Source organism: Mus musculus, chromosome 4 (genome assembly GCF_000001635.26).
Source record: "Mus musculus strain C57BL/6J chromosome 4, GRCm38.p6 C57BL/6J".
NCBI lineage: Eukaryota > Metazoa > Chordata > Mammalia > Rodentia > Muridae > Mus > Mus musculus.
Window position 1 is genome coordinate 114,187,626 of NC_000070.6, and position 19,112 is coordinate 114,206,737.

Genomic DNA, 19,112 nt, shown 5'->3' on the forward strand with positions numbered 1-19,112 from the left:
ACCATAGGTGTGTGGGTTCATTTCTGGGTCTTCAATTCTATTCCATTGGTCTACTTGTCTGTCTCTATACCAGTACCATGCAGTTTTTATCACAATTGCCCTGTAGTAAAGCTTTAGGTCAGGCATGGTGATTCCACCAGAGGTTCTTTTATCCTTGAGAAGAGTTTTTGCTATCCTAGGTTTTTTGTTATTCCAGATGAATTTGCAAATTGCTCCTTCTAATTCGTTGAAGAATTGAGTTGGAATTTTGATGGGGATTGCATTGAATCTGTAGATTGCTTTTGGCAAGATAGCCATTTTTACAATGTTGATCCTGCCAATCCATGAGCATGGGAGATCTTTCCATCTTCTGAGATCTTCTTTAATTTCTTTCTTCAGAGACTTGAAGTTTTTATCATACAGATCTTTCACTTCCTTAGTTAGAGTCACGCCGAGATATTTTATATTATTTGTGACTATTGAGAAGGGTGTTGTTTCCCTAATTTCTTTCTCAGCCTGTTTATTCTTTGTGTAGAGGAAGGCCATTGACTTGTTTGAGTTAATTTTATATCCAGCAAACTTGGAATTCTTAATAGTTGAGTAATATTTCATTGTGTAAATGAACCACAATGTCTGCATCCATTCTTCTGTAGTGGGACATCTAGGTTGTTTCCAGATTCTGGATATCACAAACAATGCCACTATAAACATAATGGAACATGTGCCCCTGTGGCATGGTGGGACATCATTTGGTTACATTCCTAGGAGTGGTATTGTTGGGTCTTCAGATACATCTCTTTCCAATTTTCTGAGAAACCTCCACAATGACTTCCAGAGTGGTTTTACTAGATGTAATCCAACCAGCAATAGAGGAATATCCCTCTTTCTTCACATCCTTCCCAACATGTGTTTTCATCTGATGTTTTGATCTTATCCATTCTTATTGATGTAAGGAGAAATGTCAGTGTCCTTTTGATTTGCCATTCTCTGATCACTAAGAACTTTGAACCTTTCTTATGCTTCTCAGTCATTTGAGATTCCTCTATTGTAAATTTTCAGTTTAGTTCTATATCCTGTTTTTTGACTGGGGTGTTTGGTGTTGTGGATAGCCCTGGGGCTAATTTTATTTTATGTTAATTCTGTTCTCCTGTGAGGACCTGCAAACAAGAATGAGCCAGTACTCAGTTGATTTCCTATAAACTTTCTTCCCACCTTAATTTATAAATAAAGACTAGAGGCAAGGATTGGGTAGAGATAAAGGGAAGGTGGAGACGAAAGTTGAAAGAGAGAAGAAGGAGGATGGGAGAGAGAGAGAGAGGATGACAATGGAGGAGGTGGAAGGTAAGCAGAGCAGAAGCATGTGGCCTAGAGAAACTGCAAGTTATAAGGGGCCTCATTGATGGGGAAGATGGTAGTGTAGTGGTAGATCTGCCCAATCTAGGCACATAGCTTGTATTCGTATTAATTGAGTTGTGTTTTCATTGCCGGGGTATATTTGGGTGGTTAGCTTCTTGAGTTCTTATATATTTTGGATACTAACCCTCTATCAGACATGGGGTTAATGAAAAAAATTTCCCCAATCTGTAGGTTGCCAATTTGTCTTATGACTAAATCCTTTGCGTTACAGAAGCTTTCCAGTGTCATGAGACCTCATTTATCTATCCTTGATCATAAAGCATGAGCCATTGGAGTTCTGCTTAGGAAAATTTCCCCCTGCCAATTAGTTCAAGGCTCTTTCCCACTTACTCTTCTATTAGATTCAGTGTACCCAGTTTTATGTTGAGGTCCCTGGTCCACTTGGACTTGAGGATCTTTAGTTTCCACTATCAAAGACTCACTACATAGTCCACACCATTTTCCTTTGTCATATCATTATGACGCCTTGGGGGGATTTCTTCATCTTAACTACTTTAAATGGAATATATCATATACTAAATAGCAATGCTGCTTGAATTTTTATTTTCAGGGAGATGCAAGCCAACCTACAACTCATGCTTGCTTGAACATTATTGGTGGGACCCAAGTATTTGAACAAAGAATCCTACATATGTCACATTCAGGTTTCTCTTAATACAAGATGTGCATGTCAGAGTGAAAAATAAGCTATCAGGTATATTCATTCCCCAGAGTTCTCATGGAAAGTTCTACTGATGGTGTTAAGTCCATAGCATATCTGATAATGATTGTCATAATAATAGGGACACAGCTGATTGATGCTCAGATCACCGATGCATTCAGATGATGTTTTTTCTACATTGGTTTTCTCCTTCATTTGCCTGCCCTCTACTTTCTTTGGTGAGGAATGTGGAAAACATTAAAGCTATTCCTAAGTGGTCCATTGTGGTCATTGCTCACTTGCTTGACTATATGCTCTGCACAATATGCTCTTCTTTGTTCTTGAATTGAGGGTAATTTTATTCTGTAAAGATTTTTATTTTTCTTTTCTTTAATGTTTTAATTTTTAACTTCACTGGTTCTAAATGCATGCATGTGTGTGCTTGAAACTTAAGAAATTATATGATCCAGAGGAAGTGAAATCAATATGTTGATGAAATAAAAACAATTCATACATCTACTGATGCCTGATAAATGAGGAAATATAACACTCACAGCACCATATATATAATTATATATACATATATATTATATTATACAAATTTACATATATGTATATATAATATTATATAGCTTATATAAAATATGATGTGCTATATACATGTATAATATAAAATATATAAAATATAATATATATAATTTATACAGTATATAATACTGAAGTAAAGTCCAGCCTTTCAAATAAGAGAATCTCATCATTTGTGATGACACTTATGAGCATGCTGACATGATCTTCTTTATACACATAATATATAAAACTTTAACTCATATAGGAAGAATGTAGAATAGTGTTTGCTAAGTATGGGCTGAGTGTTTGCTAAGTATGGGCTGGTCAATACTGGACAAAGTATAGGAGCAAAGTTTCAGATCGACAGGATGAGTAAGTTTTGCATAGCATGGTGACTATATTTAATAATAGTGTATAGAGTACTTGACAATTTCTAAGATAGTAGATTTTAAATGTTCTTATCACCCACACAAAGTATGATGATACATATCTTAACATGTATCTGATACATATTTTAATAATTGGGCTATAGAAATCATTTCACAATGTTATAATGTATCAAAAATTGCATTGAATATCAATACCATTACTGATATGTTAATAACACCTGAATAAAGAAAAATAAAATGAATACATTAATTGAATTGTGCTGAACATTTGATTTTGGTATTTTTTCATTATTTAATACATTTGTTCATGTTCAAATTTCATTAAACATATCATAAAACAATCTAACATGTCTATAGTCTTAAACATTCATATTTATATTCATATTATAGATTTATACTGGTTTTATATATGTATGGTGTAAAGTGTTGACTTTTGTCTCTGATTCTGTGAAGAAGTTATTTAGACTGACTTTGTTCTGAAGTAATTGACTAGGTTATATATTTTTTGGTTCCACAAATGCACAATGAAATTAGTTCTTCTTTGTCTAACTTGTTTTACAAAATATAATGTGGTCCAGTTTTTCTGAAAATAACAGGATTTCAATTCTTCTTTATGGATGAATAATACTTCCTTCAGTGAAGTTAATCTCCTGAAGGCACAGAGCCAAGTGCAAAAAAACCCCAGGACCCTAGAAACTGTCACCTCAGAGGAGTAGCACCAGTCATTAGAACTTTTCCTTGCAAGGGGAATTTTCTCAAAAGGTAAAATTTAAGAATGGCCTCATCATGCTTTTTTCAGTGTTGTCATAGTTCTTACTAACCCAATTTTGTTGCCACATTTTCAATTTAATTTTTCAGGTGTGATGGAACCTTCAGCTTCCTGTTTACCTGGATTCTTCATGGTCTGCATTCTCCTAAAGATCACAGTACTCACCCAAGGTAGAGGCATACTCCCACTTTTTTTTTTTGATGAAATTTGTCCTTGGACAGTTTCATACATGCTTACAAGGCATTATAACTACTTATCTCCAATACTCTTATTCCTCTTTCACCTTTATCATTTCCTCACCTCCCAGAATGTCCCTTTCCCACATTTATGCTTCTAGCTTTGTTTTAGAACCCATTGCTTTTTAACCAGGACTGTTTGTGTAGCCACAGGTTTTTGGATTATCTGCTGTGGCACGATGGACTAACAAAACAGAAGCGATGATTATCTCTGCCTTAAAATTCACCAATAGTTCTGCAGGAAGTGATAGCATTCCATGTGCAATTCCCTGATTGATAAAGGCAGTCTCAGTCTTAAGAAGGCCCAGTGCATGTTGCTGCAGCTGCTGTGAGATCGTGTTTGCAATATCTGTGTCATTCTTGAATATTTTTAATTCTGTGTAGAAGCCAAACTGAATTTTGTAGAATTAATCACCCTGTAGCACAGGAAATAAGGCCAACAAGATGCAAATGGGACTTCAGGAAGTTAAACATTCATGTACAGCAAAGAAAATTGTCAAACAAGTGAAGAAGCAACCTCTAATCCTAACACTTGGGGGGCAAAGACAAGTGAGTTTTTGTGAATTAAAAGCGTATATCAGGAGTTTCAGGTCAATTAGGACTATATAATGAGTTCCTGTTTCAAAAACAAACCAGCTAAAATAAAACAACAAAAAGAATATATTTGCAACAATAATTTTTTTTTAAAAATAGGCTTTGAATTTGAGAGAGAGCAAGGGGAGCTGTTAAGGGAGGAAAGAAAAGGAGGAAATAACACAATTATAAGCTTAATATATATAATATATTCTTAATTGCAATTGAATTATATCACTTTGTCTGCTTCTGCCCCTCCCATGCATCCTACCTCCAATTCCTCTTATGTCCTACTCCCAATTTCAAGTTGATAGTTTCTTTTTCTTAAATTATTATTGTAATACAATCATGCAATCAGACATCATACAATCATATATATGTATGTACACACATATAAATATAATCTATTGAGCTTGTGTTGTGTGTATGTGTATGGTGTCAGGGCTGACCATTCTGCATTGGACAACCAATAAGTGGATCCTTCTGCCAGCAATCATTAGTTACTTGTAGTCCTTTGTCTCATGTAAGATCCTGCAAAAATTTTCTCCTTCTATGCTAATATGTCTGTTAATGTTTCCATTGTTTCAGACTTGGTTATTCAGACATTTCTAGGTCAGAATGTCTTAGTGCAGACCTCCTGTGTTCAGACTCTTACAATGTTTCTACCCTTTCTTCCACTGTGTTCCCCAAAACACATATGCAGAAGTTATAACATGTTCTACCTATTGGGTTGGATTTCCCAAAGTCCTTTGATCTCTACATTGCATCTAGCCATAGTTTCTAGGATGCCCTCTATTTGCCAGAAAAAGGTATTTCTTTGACAAGGGAGTAATGACTTCATTTCCATCTGAAGATGTAAATAAAAACTGCTCACTAGTTCCTTTTCTCTGTAATTTTATTAACCCAAAAATGAGATGGGGTTGATCCACTTTCATCTTCACCCCCTTGGGCTGAGAATTCTGATTATTCAATTATTATCTTAAATTATTTAAAGGAAAGAAAATAATTAGTTCCTTCCCACAATAAGTAAATTTTACAGAAGCAGACACATTGAGCATCTCTCTGCACCTAGTTGTTTCCCTGTTTTGATCTTCCAGCTGCTTATTTTGTTGGAGTTTTAATTAATTTGGGGAAGTGATTTTACAGTTTATCCACCTTTTGGTTTTGTCTCCAGTAGGGAAGATGTTGCAGTTTTTACATAATTCTTCACTAATACATTACTTAGAGTTTGGCAACAATGAAGAATATGAATGCTAAATATATGTGTTAAGAAATTAATCTGTTTTTTAAAAATATATTTGCTAATTACATATTAGTCTAACCTTCAAAAGAAATTGTTTTAGTGACTGTATTCAAGATGTGGTGATGTAAATGCCAAAATAGTGCAGAGATGAAAATTTGCTTCTGTCTTGGAATTGTTTTTCTTTTTGAATTGAGATATGTGTAACACACAGTAAAGTACATAAAGTATACATATTAGTGAATTTTTGCTTATAGAAACATTCATGAATTCATATTTTAGCTCTAGATATTGAATATTTTTAGCAACTCAAAATATTGTTTTAATCTTTCCCAGTCAATATCATGCTCATATTGCTGAATTGACCAAACTTCTAAATTCTGTTGCCATAGGATAACAACAAATATTACTATATTATTCTATTCATAACAGCCTCTGTAATGGCCAATATTTCTCACCATTATTCATTTATTATATGATAGGAGTTTGTTTACTCTGCATTTTTTCAGTATTAGTATTTGTGTGCATTATTTTTATTACTTTGAGTTTGGAGGCTATTACGACTATTACTGCCATTAATGTTTTTAAAATATGTAAACATTTACTAAAATTTTCTGGGTTTTTTTCAAGTATGTCTCAGTGAGGTTATGCTTTGGATTTCCCTGATGTGTCTTGATCTTGAACCTCCTTGAATATTCTTATTGATATCCTTATGATAGCTCTTTCAATTAAACACATCTTCTAGTGTTTTCGCATTTTAGAAAATATATTTTTCCTAAGGCCTTTCATCTATTTTGAACACAGTTTTTTTCTCAGATATAGTGTAGATATCTCCTAGTTTGTAGCTTTCTCTTTTTGCTCATATTCTGATGTATAGAATTTACTAAATTATATGTACTCTAATTTATCATTTTTCTCTGATTATATTTTGATGTTTCCACAGCCTGTGTTTGACTTGGAGTGTTGTTTTTTTTTTTAATTGTGACTATCCATACTCCCAATGAGACACAAGTAGCACACCTTTGGGAATAAACACTTTCATAAGCTTCTTAGCTCTTGATTCCATACTGAATCATAATGCCATCTTTCTCCTCCTAGTAATGAGCTTGGATATACAGATAAACACCCAGATTCCAGATACAGAAGAAGGGGTACTGGTAGAGTGTACTGCAGAAAGTTTGTTCCCACCTGCTGAGATGACATGGAGAGACAGCAAGGGGAATATAATTCCACCCTCAAGCACATTTGACTCTCAGGATAGAGCTGGGTTATTGTGTTTGAAGAGCACCATTCTTTTGAAAAACAGAACAGAAGGCCCTATTACTTGCTCCATTTACAATAAAACTACTAATCAGGAGAAAAGGAGAAGTATTATCCTATCAGGTAAGCTTTTATGACTTGGTTCTATCAAAGGTCAATCATTTTAGTCAAGGAGTCAAATTAAGGAGACACTTGAGTGAAATAATAAATGTGAAATTACATTACATGCTACAAATTGCTACAGAGCTGCACTATTTGAGTTGCTAAAAATCAGAAAAATACTGGATGCTATGGAGAATATTTTAAAGAAAGACGTTGAGGATGGAGAGAAGGCTCAGAAGTTAAGAACACTAGTTCTCTTTGATGACCAGTTTGGTTCCTAGTATCAATACTAGATGGCTCACAATCATCTGTAATTCCAGACTTAGCAAATCCAGTGCCCCTTTCTGGTCTTTATATGCCCCTGCATGTATATGTTTATATACACTCACAGACACTCACTTCCACACATATACACATACATAGAAAATATATTTTAAAGAAGATATTGAAATAATTGGACAAAAAGCTCTCAATCTGTGTTGTAAGTTAAGGATTCAAAAGTTATATGATTTACATGTAAACTATTTCTAGATTTTGGATCTTAATATTTTTCCTTTAAAATTATTGTTTTGTCTCAACTGAAAAACAGCATGTATAACTTCTGGGGGTAAAATAAAGATTAGAATTTTTCTGTATGTGTCTTTGTGGATAAGAGGAGTCAAGGTACCAAGGGAAAGGTCACATTCTAAATACAAAGATAGAGGAAACACCACAAAGCATGAAAGAACAGCTTAAATGTATAGAAGTAGGATGACCACACAGAGAGAAGCAGGAAACAGCCTCCAGACCTATGCCAGATAATAGAATGAAACATAAAAACAAACTCTCAACCATAAGAAAACCTGGTAGACTGTGATAGATTGGTGATCCTTATCATAGGATATGCTGGAGTTCTCATAAGCCTTAAATTCAATGTGTGTTAGGGAAAGGGAGATTTGATGTGATAGTCACTCCTCTTGCATGGCTGGCTAGTGTTGAAGCAAAAACCCATTTTGATGTTCTCTGTGTCTCAGAGCAATATATTCAAGCTCTGACCTAGTAATTTGGTACATACTGCTTTACTCTCCACTCTGTTTAACTCATCAGTGGCCCAGAAGCAAAGTAACAAGGCAACTTTAGGATTAGCTGTCTAAAATCATAAGCCAAAATAAGACATTCCTATTAACATTTTTAATTAGTTAATTAATTTACTTTACATCCCAACCACAGTTTCATCCCCCTTCTCTCTTCCCAGTCCTTCCCCCTCTAGAAAGCCTCCATCCACTTATCCTCCCTTACTCTTCAGAAAAGGGAAGGCCTCCCATGGGTATCAACCTGCCTTGTCACATCAAGTTGAAGTAAGACTAGGCTCATCTTCTTTTATTAGAGCCAGAGGAGGCAGACCAGTAAGGGCAAAGGGTCCCAAGGGCGGGCAGCAGAATCAAAGATAGCCCCTACTCCCATCATTAGGAGTCCCACACAGAGATCAAGCAGCACAACTGTCACATATATTCATTCAGAGGTCCCATGTCAATCTCATAAATGCTCCCTGGTAGGTGGTTCAGTCTCAGCAGGTCCCTTTGGGCCCAGGTTAGTTGGTTCTTTAGATTTTTTTATGGTGTCCTTGACCACTCTGGCTCCTACAGTCATTCCTCCCTGTCTTTCAAGCTCTGCCTAATGTTTGGATGTGGGTCACTGGATCTGTTTCCAACAGTTGCTGGATGAAGCCCCTCTGATGCTGCTTGGACTAAACTGCTGTCTGCAAGGATAACAGAATAATATTAATGGTATCAGGGGTGGGCTACCACTCATGGCATTGGTTTCAAACTGGACCGGTCATTTGGCTGGCTATGCTCTCAATTTCTGCTCTATCTTTACTTCTGCACATCTTGTAGACAGCAAAAATTGTATTTTGATGGTTTTGTGACTGTGTTGGATGGCTAAGGATATTGAACATTTCTTTAAGTGCTTCTTGGTCATTAAGGACTCCTCTTTTGAGAATTCTCTATTTAGATCTGCACCCCATTTAATTGGGTTGTTTGGTTTGTTGATATGTAGTTATTTGAGTTCTTTATATATTTTGGATATCAGCTCCTGTTGAAGATCTTTTCCCATTCTGTAGGCTGATGTTTTCTCCTCTTTTTTAATTGGGTGTTTATTTCATTTACATTTCCAATGCTATCCCAAAAGTCGCCCACACGCTCCCCCATCCACTCCCCCACCCTCCCACTCCCACTTCTTGACCCTGGCGTTCCCCTGTACTGAGGCATATAAAGTTTGCACAACCAATGGGCCTCTCTTTCCACTGATGATGTTTTCTCCTCTTAACAGTGTCTTACAGAAGCATTTCAATTTCATGAGGTCCCATTTATTATTTGTTGATTAGTGTCTGCTTAGTAAGTTGTCTCCTGTGCCAATGCATTCAAGGATATTCTCCATTTTCTCTTCTATCAGGTTTAGTGCAACTGGTTTGATGTTGAGGTCTTTGATCCACTTAGACTTAAATTTTGTCAGGTGGAGGAAGATGAATATATTTGCATTCTTCTACAAACAGACATCCATTTAGTACAGGACTATTTGTTGGAGATGCTTTCTTTTTTCCATTGTTTCCTTTTTGGATTCTTTTACAAAATCAAGTGAACATAGGTATATATGTGTGACAGTTTATTTCTAGGTCTTTTGTTTGATTCCATTGATCAACCTGCCTGTTTTTATGCCAAATCCATGTGGTTTTTATTACTATAGCTCTGTGGTACAACTTAACATCTGATATCAGGGATTTCAACACCTCTAGAGGGTTTGGTTTGGGTTGGTTTTACAGAATTGTTTTAGCTATCCTGGGTTTTTGTTTCTCCATATGAACTTAGTATTGTTGTTTCAAGATCTGTAAAGAAATGTGTTGGAATTTTGAAAGAAACTGAATTAAATATGTAGATTGTTTTAGGTATTATAGCCATTTTTGCTATGTTAATCCTACCTATTGATTCACAAGTAGGAGAGACTTTTACATTTTCTGATATCTACTTCAATTTCTTTCTGACCTTGATGTTCTTATTTTGCTAAAAGGGTCTTTCAAATGTTTGGTAAGAGTTATACCAATATATTTTACATTATTTAAAGCTATTGTGCAGGGTGTTTCTCTAATTTCTTTCTCAGCTCATTTATCATTTGGATATTGTATCCTTATAATCTGAATTAGGCAATGTTCCTTCAGTTTTTATTTTGTGGAATAATTTGAAGAACATTGGTATTACCTCTTCTTTGAAAGTCTGGTAGAATTCTGTGCTAAACATGCTGTTTTTGGTTGGGTGACTTTTAATGAATGCGTCCATTTCCTAAGAAGTTAGGTTTGTTTGTTTTTGTAATACTGTCTGATCTTGATTTAACTTTGGTAAGGGGTATCTATTGAGAGAATTATCAATTTCTTTTAGGTTTCCCAATTTGGTGGAGGAGCTGTTATTATAGTATGAACTAATGATTCTTTTTATCTTTGGTGTCTGTTATCATGGCCTCTTTTTCATTCCTGACTTTGTTAATTTGAATATTCTTCATCTAACACTTAGTTTGCCTAAGGTTTTGTCTGTCTTGTTGATTTTTTTAGAGAACCACCTCTTTGTTTTATTGACTCTTTTTATTGTTCATTTTTCCTATTTTATTGATTTCAGCCCTCAGTTTATTTTCTACCTTCCTTCCCTCTTTGCTATGTTTGTTTTTTTTATTCTATAGCTTTCAATAAAATAATATTTTATATCTTCCCAGTTTATGTTGAGCTTGGAGTGTTACTTTTGTCCTAATTGTGGCTATTCACACTTTGGACATAGTTAGCATCCCATTGAGAATGAACACTTCCACAAACTTCTCACATCTTGAATCCACACTATGAAACATAATGCCATGTTTCTTCTCTTATTAGCTATGAGCTTGGATATACAAATATTTTCCAACATTAATTTGGTGTTTAGTTTTTGTCTATATGACCTTCCCATTCATGAGACTGGGGTACTGAAATCTACTCTCAATGTCTGAGTATCTCTGTGTGATATAAGCTTTAGAAATATTTGTTTTACAAATGCATGTATCCTTGCATTTGGGGCAGAGATGCCGATTCAAATGTCATCTTGAAGTAGTTTTTCTTTGATGACTATAAAATGTTCTTCTCCATCTCTTTTGATAAATTTGGTTTTGAAGTTTATTTTATTAGATATTAGAATAGCTACACCAGCTTGATTCCTTGGTGCACTTGCTTGGAAAATCTTTTCCTAACCCTCAAAACTGAAATAATATCTATGTTTGATGTTGGTGTGGTTTTTTGTATCCAGAAGAATGATGGATGGTGTTTTTTCATTCTTTTTGCTAGCCTTATCTTTTTGAATGAGTCCATTGAAGCCGGGAGATGTTAATTACCAATGATTGCTACTTCTTGATATTTTGTTGTTGGTAGTGGTAGTATTTATGCATCTGTGAGTGTATGTTTCCCTATTTTAGGTTTTGCTGGTGTGAAGTTACTTACTTCCTCTGTTTTCTTGAATATATTTAACATCTGTGGATTGGAGTTGTCTTTCCAGTATCTTCTGTAGGATTGGATTTATGGATGGATGCTCATTAAATTTGGTTTTGTCATGAAATGTCCAGTTTCTTCTATCTATGTTAATGGCAAATTTTGCTAGGCATAGTAGTTCAGGCATCCATATGTGATCTCTTAGAGTCTGTGAATTATTTTTCCAGGGTGATTTAGTTTGAGTGACTCTGTTGATAAGTCAGATGTAATTCTGATGGGTTTAATTTTAGATGTTACTTGACTCTTTTCCCTTGAAGCTTTTAATATTCTTTTTTATTTGTATATTTACTGTTTTGATTACTATGTAGTGGGGGATTTTCTTTTCTGGTTCTATCTATTTCAGGTTCTGTAAACCTCTTGTATGTTTGTAGTCATCATGTTCTTTAAGTTAGAAAAATTTTATTCTAAGATTTTGTAGAAGATAATTTCTGGGCCTTTGAGCTAAGAATCTTCTCCTTCTTCTATTCCTATTATTCTATGTTTCATCTTTTCATAGAGTCACATATTTCATGGATGTTTTGTGTCAGAAACTCTTTAGATTTAACATTTTCATTGACGAATGTATCACTTAGATATTTATTAAGTCATTTTAATAAATATCTTAGAGTGATCTTCTACTGTATCTTCTATGCCTAAGATTCTTCTTCCATCTCTTATATTCTGTTGGTGATATTTGTTTCTGTAGTTCCTGTTCATTTATCTAGGTTTTCTATTTTCCAGGATTGCCCCAGTTTGTGTTTTCTTTATTGCTTTCACTTTCAAGCCCTGATTAGACTTATTCATTTCCCTCATCTGTTTGGTTATACTTTCCTTTATTTCTTTAAGGGATTTAAAGGGATCCATTTTCCTCTTTATGTCATCTTTATTAGATTGGATATAAGGTTATTTTCTTGTACATTAGCTGTGTTAGAATATCCATTGCATGCTACATTGGGATAGCTCACCTCTGATAGTGTCATATTGATTTTCAAGGCTGTTGTTTATTGTCTTATCATGCTAGCTTTTATTATGCTTGGTTTTGGAATTATTATAAGTTTAGGTGTTAATGTCTGAGTTCATCTTTGTTAGATGGATAGTTTTCTATGTTTTTTTGTTTTTTGTTTTTTGTTTTGTTTTGTTTTGTTTTTACCTTCTGTTTCCTTTCAGTCTTCTAGCCTAAGAAACATGGAGTTCTGGTGATAAGTGCGTCTTCTAGACCAGTAAACTATCTATGCTAGTTTTGTTGGTTTTGTTTGGTTTGGTTTGGTTTGGTTTTTGTTTGGTTGGTTTTTGTTTGTTTGTTTTTGTTTTTTTGGCCTGCATGAACTCGAGGTTTTGGGGTACTTATGTTGTCAGAAAATGGGAAGTGTGGCCTCCAGGAAAGCAGAGATCTCTGCTAAAATTGTGTTTTAAATAAGGAACCCAAGTGGTAGGGTCTATGTTAGAGCTGTTGGGACATAGGGCATAGAGCAGTTTCTTAACATGAAGTCTCTGGTTTAACATGGCCTCTGAGAAAGCATGTAGAGTTGTTTCATTTATACATTTTAAGAATACATTTATACAGTGTTTAATATAGCCTGTAAGTAAAGAAACATGATTGTAAAACACAATTATTCATGCAAAAGCACTGTTGAAAGGAATAAAATCTGTAGCTAAGGGCCCCACTTATCTCTGAAATGTAGAAGTTATGTCCTGGTTTTTCCTTCCAGCTTTATGTTCCCAAAAATAAGAAGCAGACACAAAATATATTTACAAATACATTAACCATTGTCTTACTCAAGGTTTCTGTTCTGCACAAAACATCATGACCAAGAAGCAAGTTAAGGAGGAAAGGGTTCATTCAGCTTATACTTCCACACTGCTGTTCATCACCAAAGGAACTCAGGACTGGAATTCAAGCAGGTCAGAAAGCAGGAGCTGATGCAGAGGCTGTGGAGGGATGTCACTTACTGGCTTGCTTCCCTTGACTTGCTCAGCTTGTTTTCTTATAGGACTAAAGACCAGCAGCCCAGGGATGGCACCACCCACAGTGGGCCCTCCCTGCTTGATCACTAATTGGGAAAATGCCTTACAGCTGGATCTCATGAAGGTATTTCCTCAAGGGAGGTTCCTTTCTCTGTGATAACTCCAGCTTTTGTCAAGTTGACACACAAAATCAGCCAGTCCAGCCATATAGCTAGGCTCTCCTCTGAATAGAATCATAACTTAAGATAAGCAATTTATTTTAATCTACATTCTTTCAAGTGGATGGTTAACTGTGCTCAAGTATCATATGCCCATCTCCTCATGTCTTTCTGGTGAATCTTGGTTAATGTGGGTCGATCTCAGAAATCCTTTCTGCCTCCTAGATGTCCCATATTCTATTTACTGCCTAAATAATAGGATGTGGGCATTTTAAACAACAGGTTAACAGTTGATGCATCCATACAATACACAAGATATTCTCTATGCAATACTCCTTTTTAGTTCAATAAAAGGCTCATTTTCTTTCAGATAGAAATTGAATACAATTATGAGACAATTATGAAAATATTCAGTAATAATAACATTTTAAAAGTCCAGCCTGTATTTGGCAACTTACATAACATATTCTATCATCTCTCCTATCTTGGTGAGCTTAGAGTTTTGTATCTAAATAATTTTCTATCCTAATTTGTATTACCATCATAAAAACATCTTCTTAGACTTAGAACATTTTCTTAAATCCTAAACAATCTAAGCTTACAATAATACTATGGCTGTCTAGTCTTCAACCACATCCAAAAAAAAAAGGGAAGAAATAAACATTACCTGAGTATGCAGGGAACATAGGGACATAGCTTTCAAAAATTATAGAAATGACAGAGACACCTAACTGCCTAGACAGTACCAAATATTCTCTAAATGACTGAGGATCTATCTTCAACCTTAGTCTTCATAATATCTGGCATACCTTTTTTGAAGCAGAAATTATGAAGGACTTGCTTATCCTGTATTGGCAGTGCTTGGTAGTTGATTAACCTTCATCCATTTGCTCTTTTTGGAGAGCAGTCTGTCTGCAGATAAAGCTACAGCATTTTCTTTGTCCAGTGGCTAGCTTGACACAATTGAAGTAACTCCATATGGAAGATTTTTAATGCTCATCATCTTCTTTGAATTAGAATGGGTATTGTCAGGAGCAGAAATGTCTCATACTCAAAAGATCTTTTAATAATGAAACAATTCTAGATGCTATATTATGTGGATACCTGAGGTTTTTTGAAGACCAATTACCTATCTAATGTATATTAGAATTATGAAACATTGTTTATTCTTAGCAATTTAATAGCTGAATAACCATGAAAATATTTTATTTTCATTAAATAAACAAGTATCTAATATGACTGTGAGTTTGACTATCTGACTATTTAAATGTTATTGTTCAATGATCCCTAATAGTTTACAATAAAAGCTATTTTAAACACTATGATTAAACCTTGCATTTTAAAATAAGCTGCATAGGCATAACATCTATATAAGAGTTGAAACATATAACCATTATGTTGTAACAAAATTTACCATAAATTTCATATAAATACACAAAAGATCATTCAAATGAAAACCTTAAACTTGTATCAATAAACAAAAATCCATACCATCGTAAGCAAAATATAACCTTATTTTTAATATCTCAACTTATATAATTATATATAATTTTAACAAAATTTAAGCTCAATTTTGCATTACCAATCACATTATGGCGAAAAGTGGTTTTTAAGGATTGAGTAGATTCAATAATCCATTACCCCCTCTTTGTTCTATATTCTTCCATCTTTCTTCTCAACACCATTCCCTTACCTAAGAAGAAAAGAGAAAAGAAGGGAAAGAGAAAAAGTAATCCCTGAATCTAACATTCCTATTTTGTTTCCTCCTTGTTCAGACCATAACTATTTGTAACCAATTCCTTTTAAAAAAATGACAAACATCCAACTTAATGGCCAATATCAACCACCTCTTCGCCTATTGGTAATAGGGTATAGTTTTCTTATAATGGCTTCCTGCTGATTCTGGACATAGAAATGTACTTTGCAGGCCTAAGAAAACTAGAAAAATTGTTAGTCATGAGAAAGCTATCTATAGCATTTGTAGTCCAGACTCTGGATACAGAGAAAGTAAAGGCATGAATGCAGTCCTGAGTGGAACAGCCTAAAAGACTAGATCAATTGAGTTAGCTGCTCTTTTTTTTTTTATTGACACACTATTTTTTTCTGTTTCACATTTAGTTTGTTAACATGTGATTTCCATAATTACAGGCTTTTTATTTATTTATTTATTTTAACATTTTTATTAAATATTTTCTTCATTTACAATTCAAATGCTATCCCAAAAGTCCCTTATACCCTCCCCACACCCTGCTCTCCAACCCATACACTCTGCTTCCCAGCCCTGATATTCCCCTGTATTAGGGCATATAATCTTTGCAATACCGAGGGCCTCTCCTCCCAAGGATGGTCAATTAGGCCATCTTCTACTACATATGCAACTAGAGACACGAGCTCAGGGGGTACTGGTTAGTTCATATTGCTATTCCTCTTATAGGGTTACAAACGACTTCAGCACCTTGAGTACTTTCTCTAGCTCCTTCCTCAGGGGCAATATGTTCCATCCAATAGAAGACGCTGAGCCACCACTTCTGTATTTGCCAGGAACTGGCATAGACTCACCAGACTAAGCTATAGCAAGGTCCTGTCAGCAAAATCTTGCTGGCATATGCAATTGTGTCTGTGTTTGGTGGTTGATTATGGTACAGATCACCAAATGGGGCAGTCTCGACATGGTCAATCCTTCTGTCTCATCCCTAAACTTTGTCTCTGTAACTCCTTACATGGGTATTTTGTTCCCCATTCTAAGGAGGGACAAAGTATTCAAAATTTGATATTCCTTCTTCTTGAGTTGCATGGTTTTTGCAAATTGTATCTTGCATATTCTAAGTTTCTGGTCTAATATCCACATAACAGTGAGTGCATATCCTGTGAGTTCTTTGGTGATTGGGTTACATTACTCAGGATGATACACTCCAGATCCATCCATTTGATAAAGAATTTCATGAATTAATTGTTCTTAATTGTTGAGTAGTAGTCCATTGTGTAAATGTACCACAATTTCTGTATCCATTCCTCTGTTGAGGGACATCTGTGTTCTTTCCAGCTTCTGGATATTATAAATAAGGCTGCTATGAACATAGTGGAGCATGTGTCCTTATAACATGTTGGAACATCTTCTGGGTATATGCCCAGGAGAGGAATTGCTGGATCTTCTAGCAGTACTATGTCCAATTAAAACCAGAGACAATGAAACTAGCACACCCAGGGCCTCAGGATCACTGGTGAGTGGAAAGCAACATCAGTTCCAAAGAATCCCAGAGGGTCTTGTGACAACAAGAAAAGGGAGAAAGGAACCCTGCTCAACCAGAGGCTGAGATTTGTTCTGGTCAGGGCAACCCCTGAGCCATTTTCAGTGTAAGCCCAGTGGAGGGTCCAAGGTCCCCAGAGAACTCTCCATGCCTCAGGCCCCCTAGCACACCCAGGACCTTGGGATCCCTTGAGAGCACATGGGCAGCAGAAGCAACAGAGCTGCATGGACAAGGTCCCTTCAGGCCTTCATTCTCAGCCAGGACATAGACTAACAGACTGGATACATAAAACAGGACCCAACATTTTGCTGCATACAAGAAACCCACCTCAGGGACAAAGGCAGACACTATCTCAGTGTAAAAGGCTAGAAAACAATTTTCCAAGCAAATAGCCCAAAGAAACAAGCTGGAGTAGCAATTCTAATATCGAATAAAATCGACTTCCAATGCAAAGTTATCAAAAAAGACAAGGAGGGGCACTTCATGCTCATCGAAGATAAAATCTTACAAGATGAACTCTCAATTCTAAATACCAATGTTCCAAATGCAAGGGCAGCGACATTGATTAAGGAAATATTAGTAAAGTTCAAAGCACACATTGTACCTCACACAATAATAGTGGCAGATTTCAACACCCCAGTCTCACCAATGGACAGATCCTAGCAAAAGAAACTGAAGAGAGACACATTGAAACTGACAGAAGTTATGAAAGAAATGGATTTTACAGATATCTACAGAGTATTTATCCTAAAACAAAAGGATATACCTTCTTCTCAGCACCTCAGAATACCTTCTCCAAAATTGCCCATATAATTGGTCACAAAACAGGCCTCAAGAGTTACAAAAATATTGAAATTATCCCATGTATTCTATCAGAACACCATGGACTAAGGCTGATCTTCAATAACAACATAAATAATAGAAAGCTAACATTCACATGGTAGCTGAATAACACTCTACTCCATGATAACTTTGTCAAGGAAGAAATAAAAAAAGAGATTAAAGACTTTTTAGAGATTAATGAAAATGGAGCCACAGCATACCCAAACTTATGGGACACAATGAAAGCAGACCTAAGAGAAAAACTCATAGCTCTGAGGGTTGCCGAAAAGAAACTAGAGAGAGCACACACTAGCAGCTTGACAGCACACCTAAAAGCTCTAGAACAAAAGGAAGCAAATTCACCCAAGAGGAGTAGAAAAAGGAAATAATCAAACTCAGGGCTGAAACTATCCAAGTGGAAGCAAAGAGAACTATTCAAAGAATCGACCAAACCAGAAGCTGGTTCTTTGAGAAAATCAACAAGATAGGTAAACCCCTAGCCAGACTACCTAGAGGGCACAGGGACAGTATCCTAACTAACAAAATCAGAAAAGAAGAGGGAAACATAACAACAGAACCTGAGGAAATTTAAAATATCATCAGATCCTACTGCAAAAGGCTATACTCATCATAACTGGAAAACCTGGATGAAATGGAAACTTTTCTAGGCAGATTTCAAGGACCAAAGTTAAATCCGGATCAGATTAATGATCTAAACAGTCCTATATTTCCTAAAGAAATATAAGCAATTATTAATACTCTCCCAACCAAAAAAAAAAAAAAAAAAAAAAAAGCCCAGGACCAGATGGGTTTAGTGCAGAGATCTATCAGATCTTTAAAGAAGACCTAATTCCACTTCACCTCAAACTATTCCACAAAATAGAAAAAGAAGGAACTCTACCCAATTCATTCTTTGAAGCCACAATTACTCTCATACCTAAACCCCATAAAGACACAACAAACAAAGAGAACTTCAGACCAATTTCCTTTATGAATATAGATGGATAAATACTCAATAAAATTCTCAAAAAATTTCTCGAATTCAAGAACACATCAAAATGATCATCCATCATGACCAAGTAGGTTTCGTCCCAAGGATGCAGGGATGGTTTAATATACGGAAATTCATGAACATAATCAAATATATAAGCAACCTCAAAGACAAAAACGATATGATCATCATGTTAGATGCTTGGAAAGCATTTGACAAAATCCAACACCCATTCACGATA

The 19,112-nt window shown here is 35.4% G+C and overlaps 1 protein-coding gene across 3 annotated transcripts in view; it reads left to right on the plus strand.

Moving 5' to 3' along the window:
* The window catches only part of Skint11 (selection and upkeep of intraepithelial T cells 11), an 81,645-nt gene that overhangs the window by 24,242 nt on the left and 38,291 nt on the right, over positions 1–19,112 (plus strand). Inside the window, exons 2-3 of one of the 3 annotated variants that reach the window (NM_001166027.1) lie at positions 3,850–3,930; positions 6,908–7,192. In NM_001166027.1, coding sequence (NP_001159499.1) covers positions 3,855–3,930; positions 6,908–7,192 — 361 coding nt within the window. In that variant the 5' untranslated portion in view covers positions 3,850–3,854. Of the gene's footprint in view, positions 1–3,849; positions 3,931–6,907; positions 7,193–19,112 lie in introns of those variants that run through there. The other 2 variants (XM_006503004.1, NM_177669.4) reach the window with 2 other exon arrangements.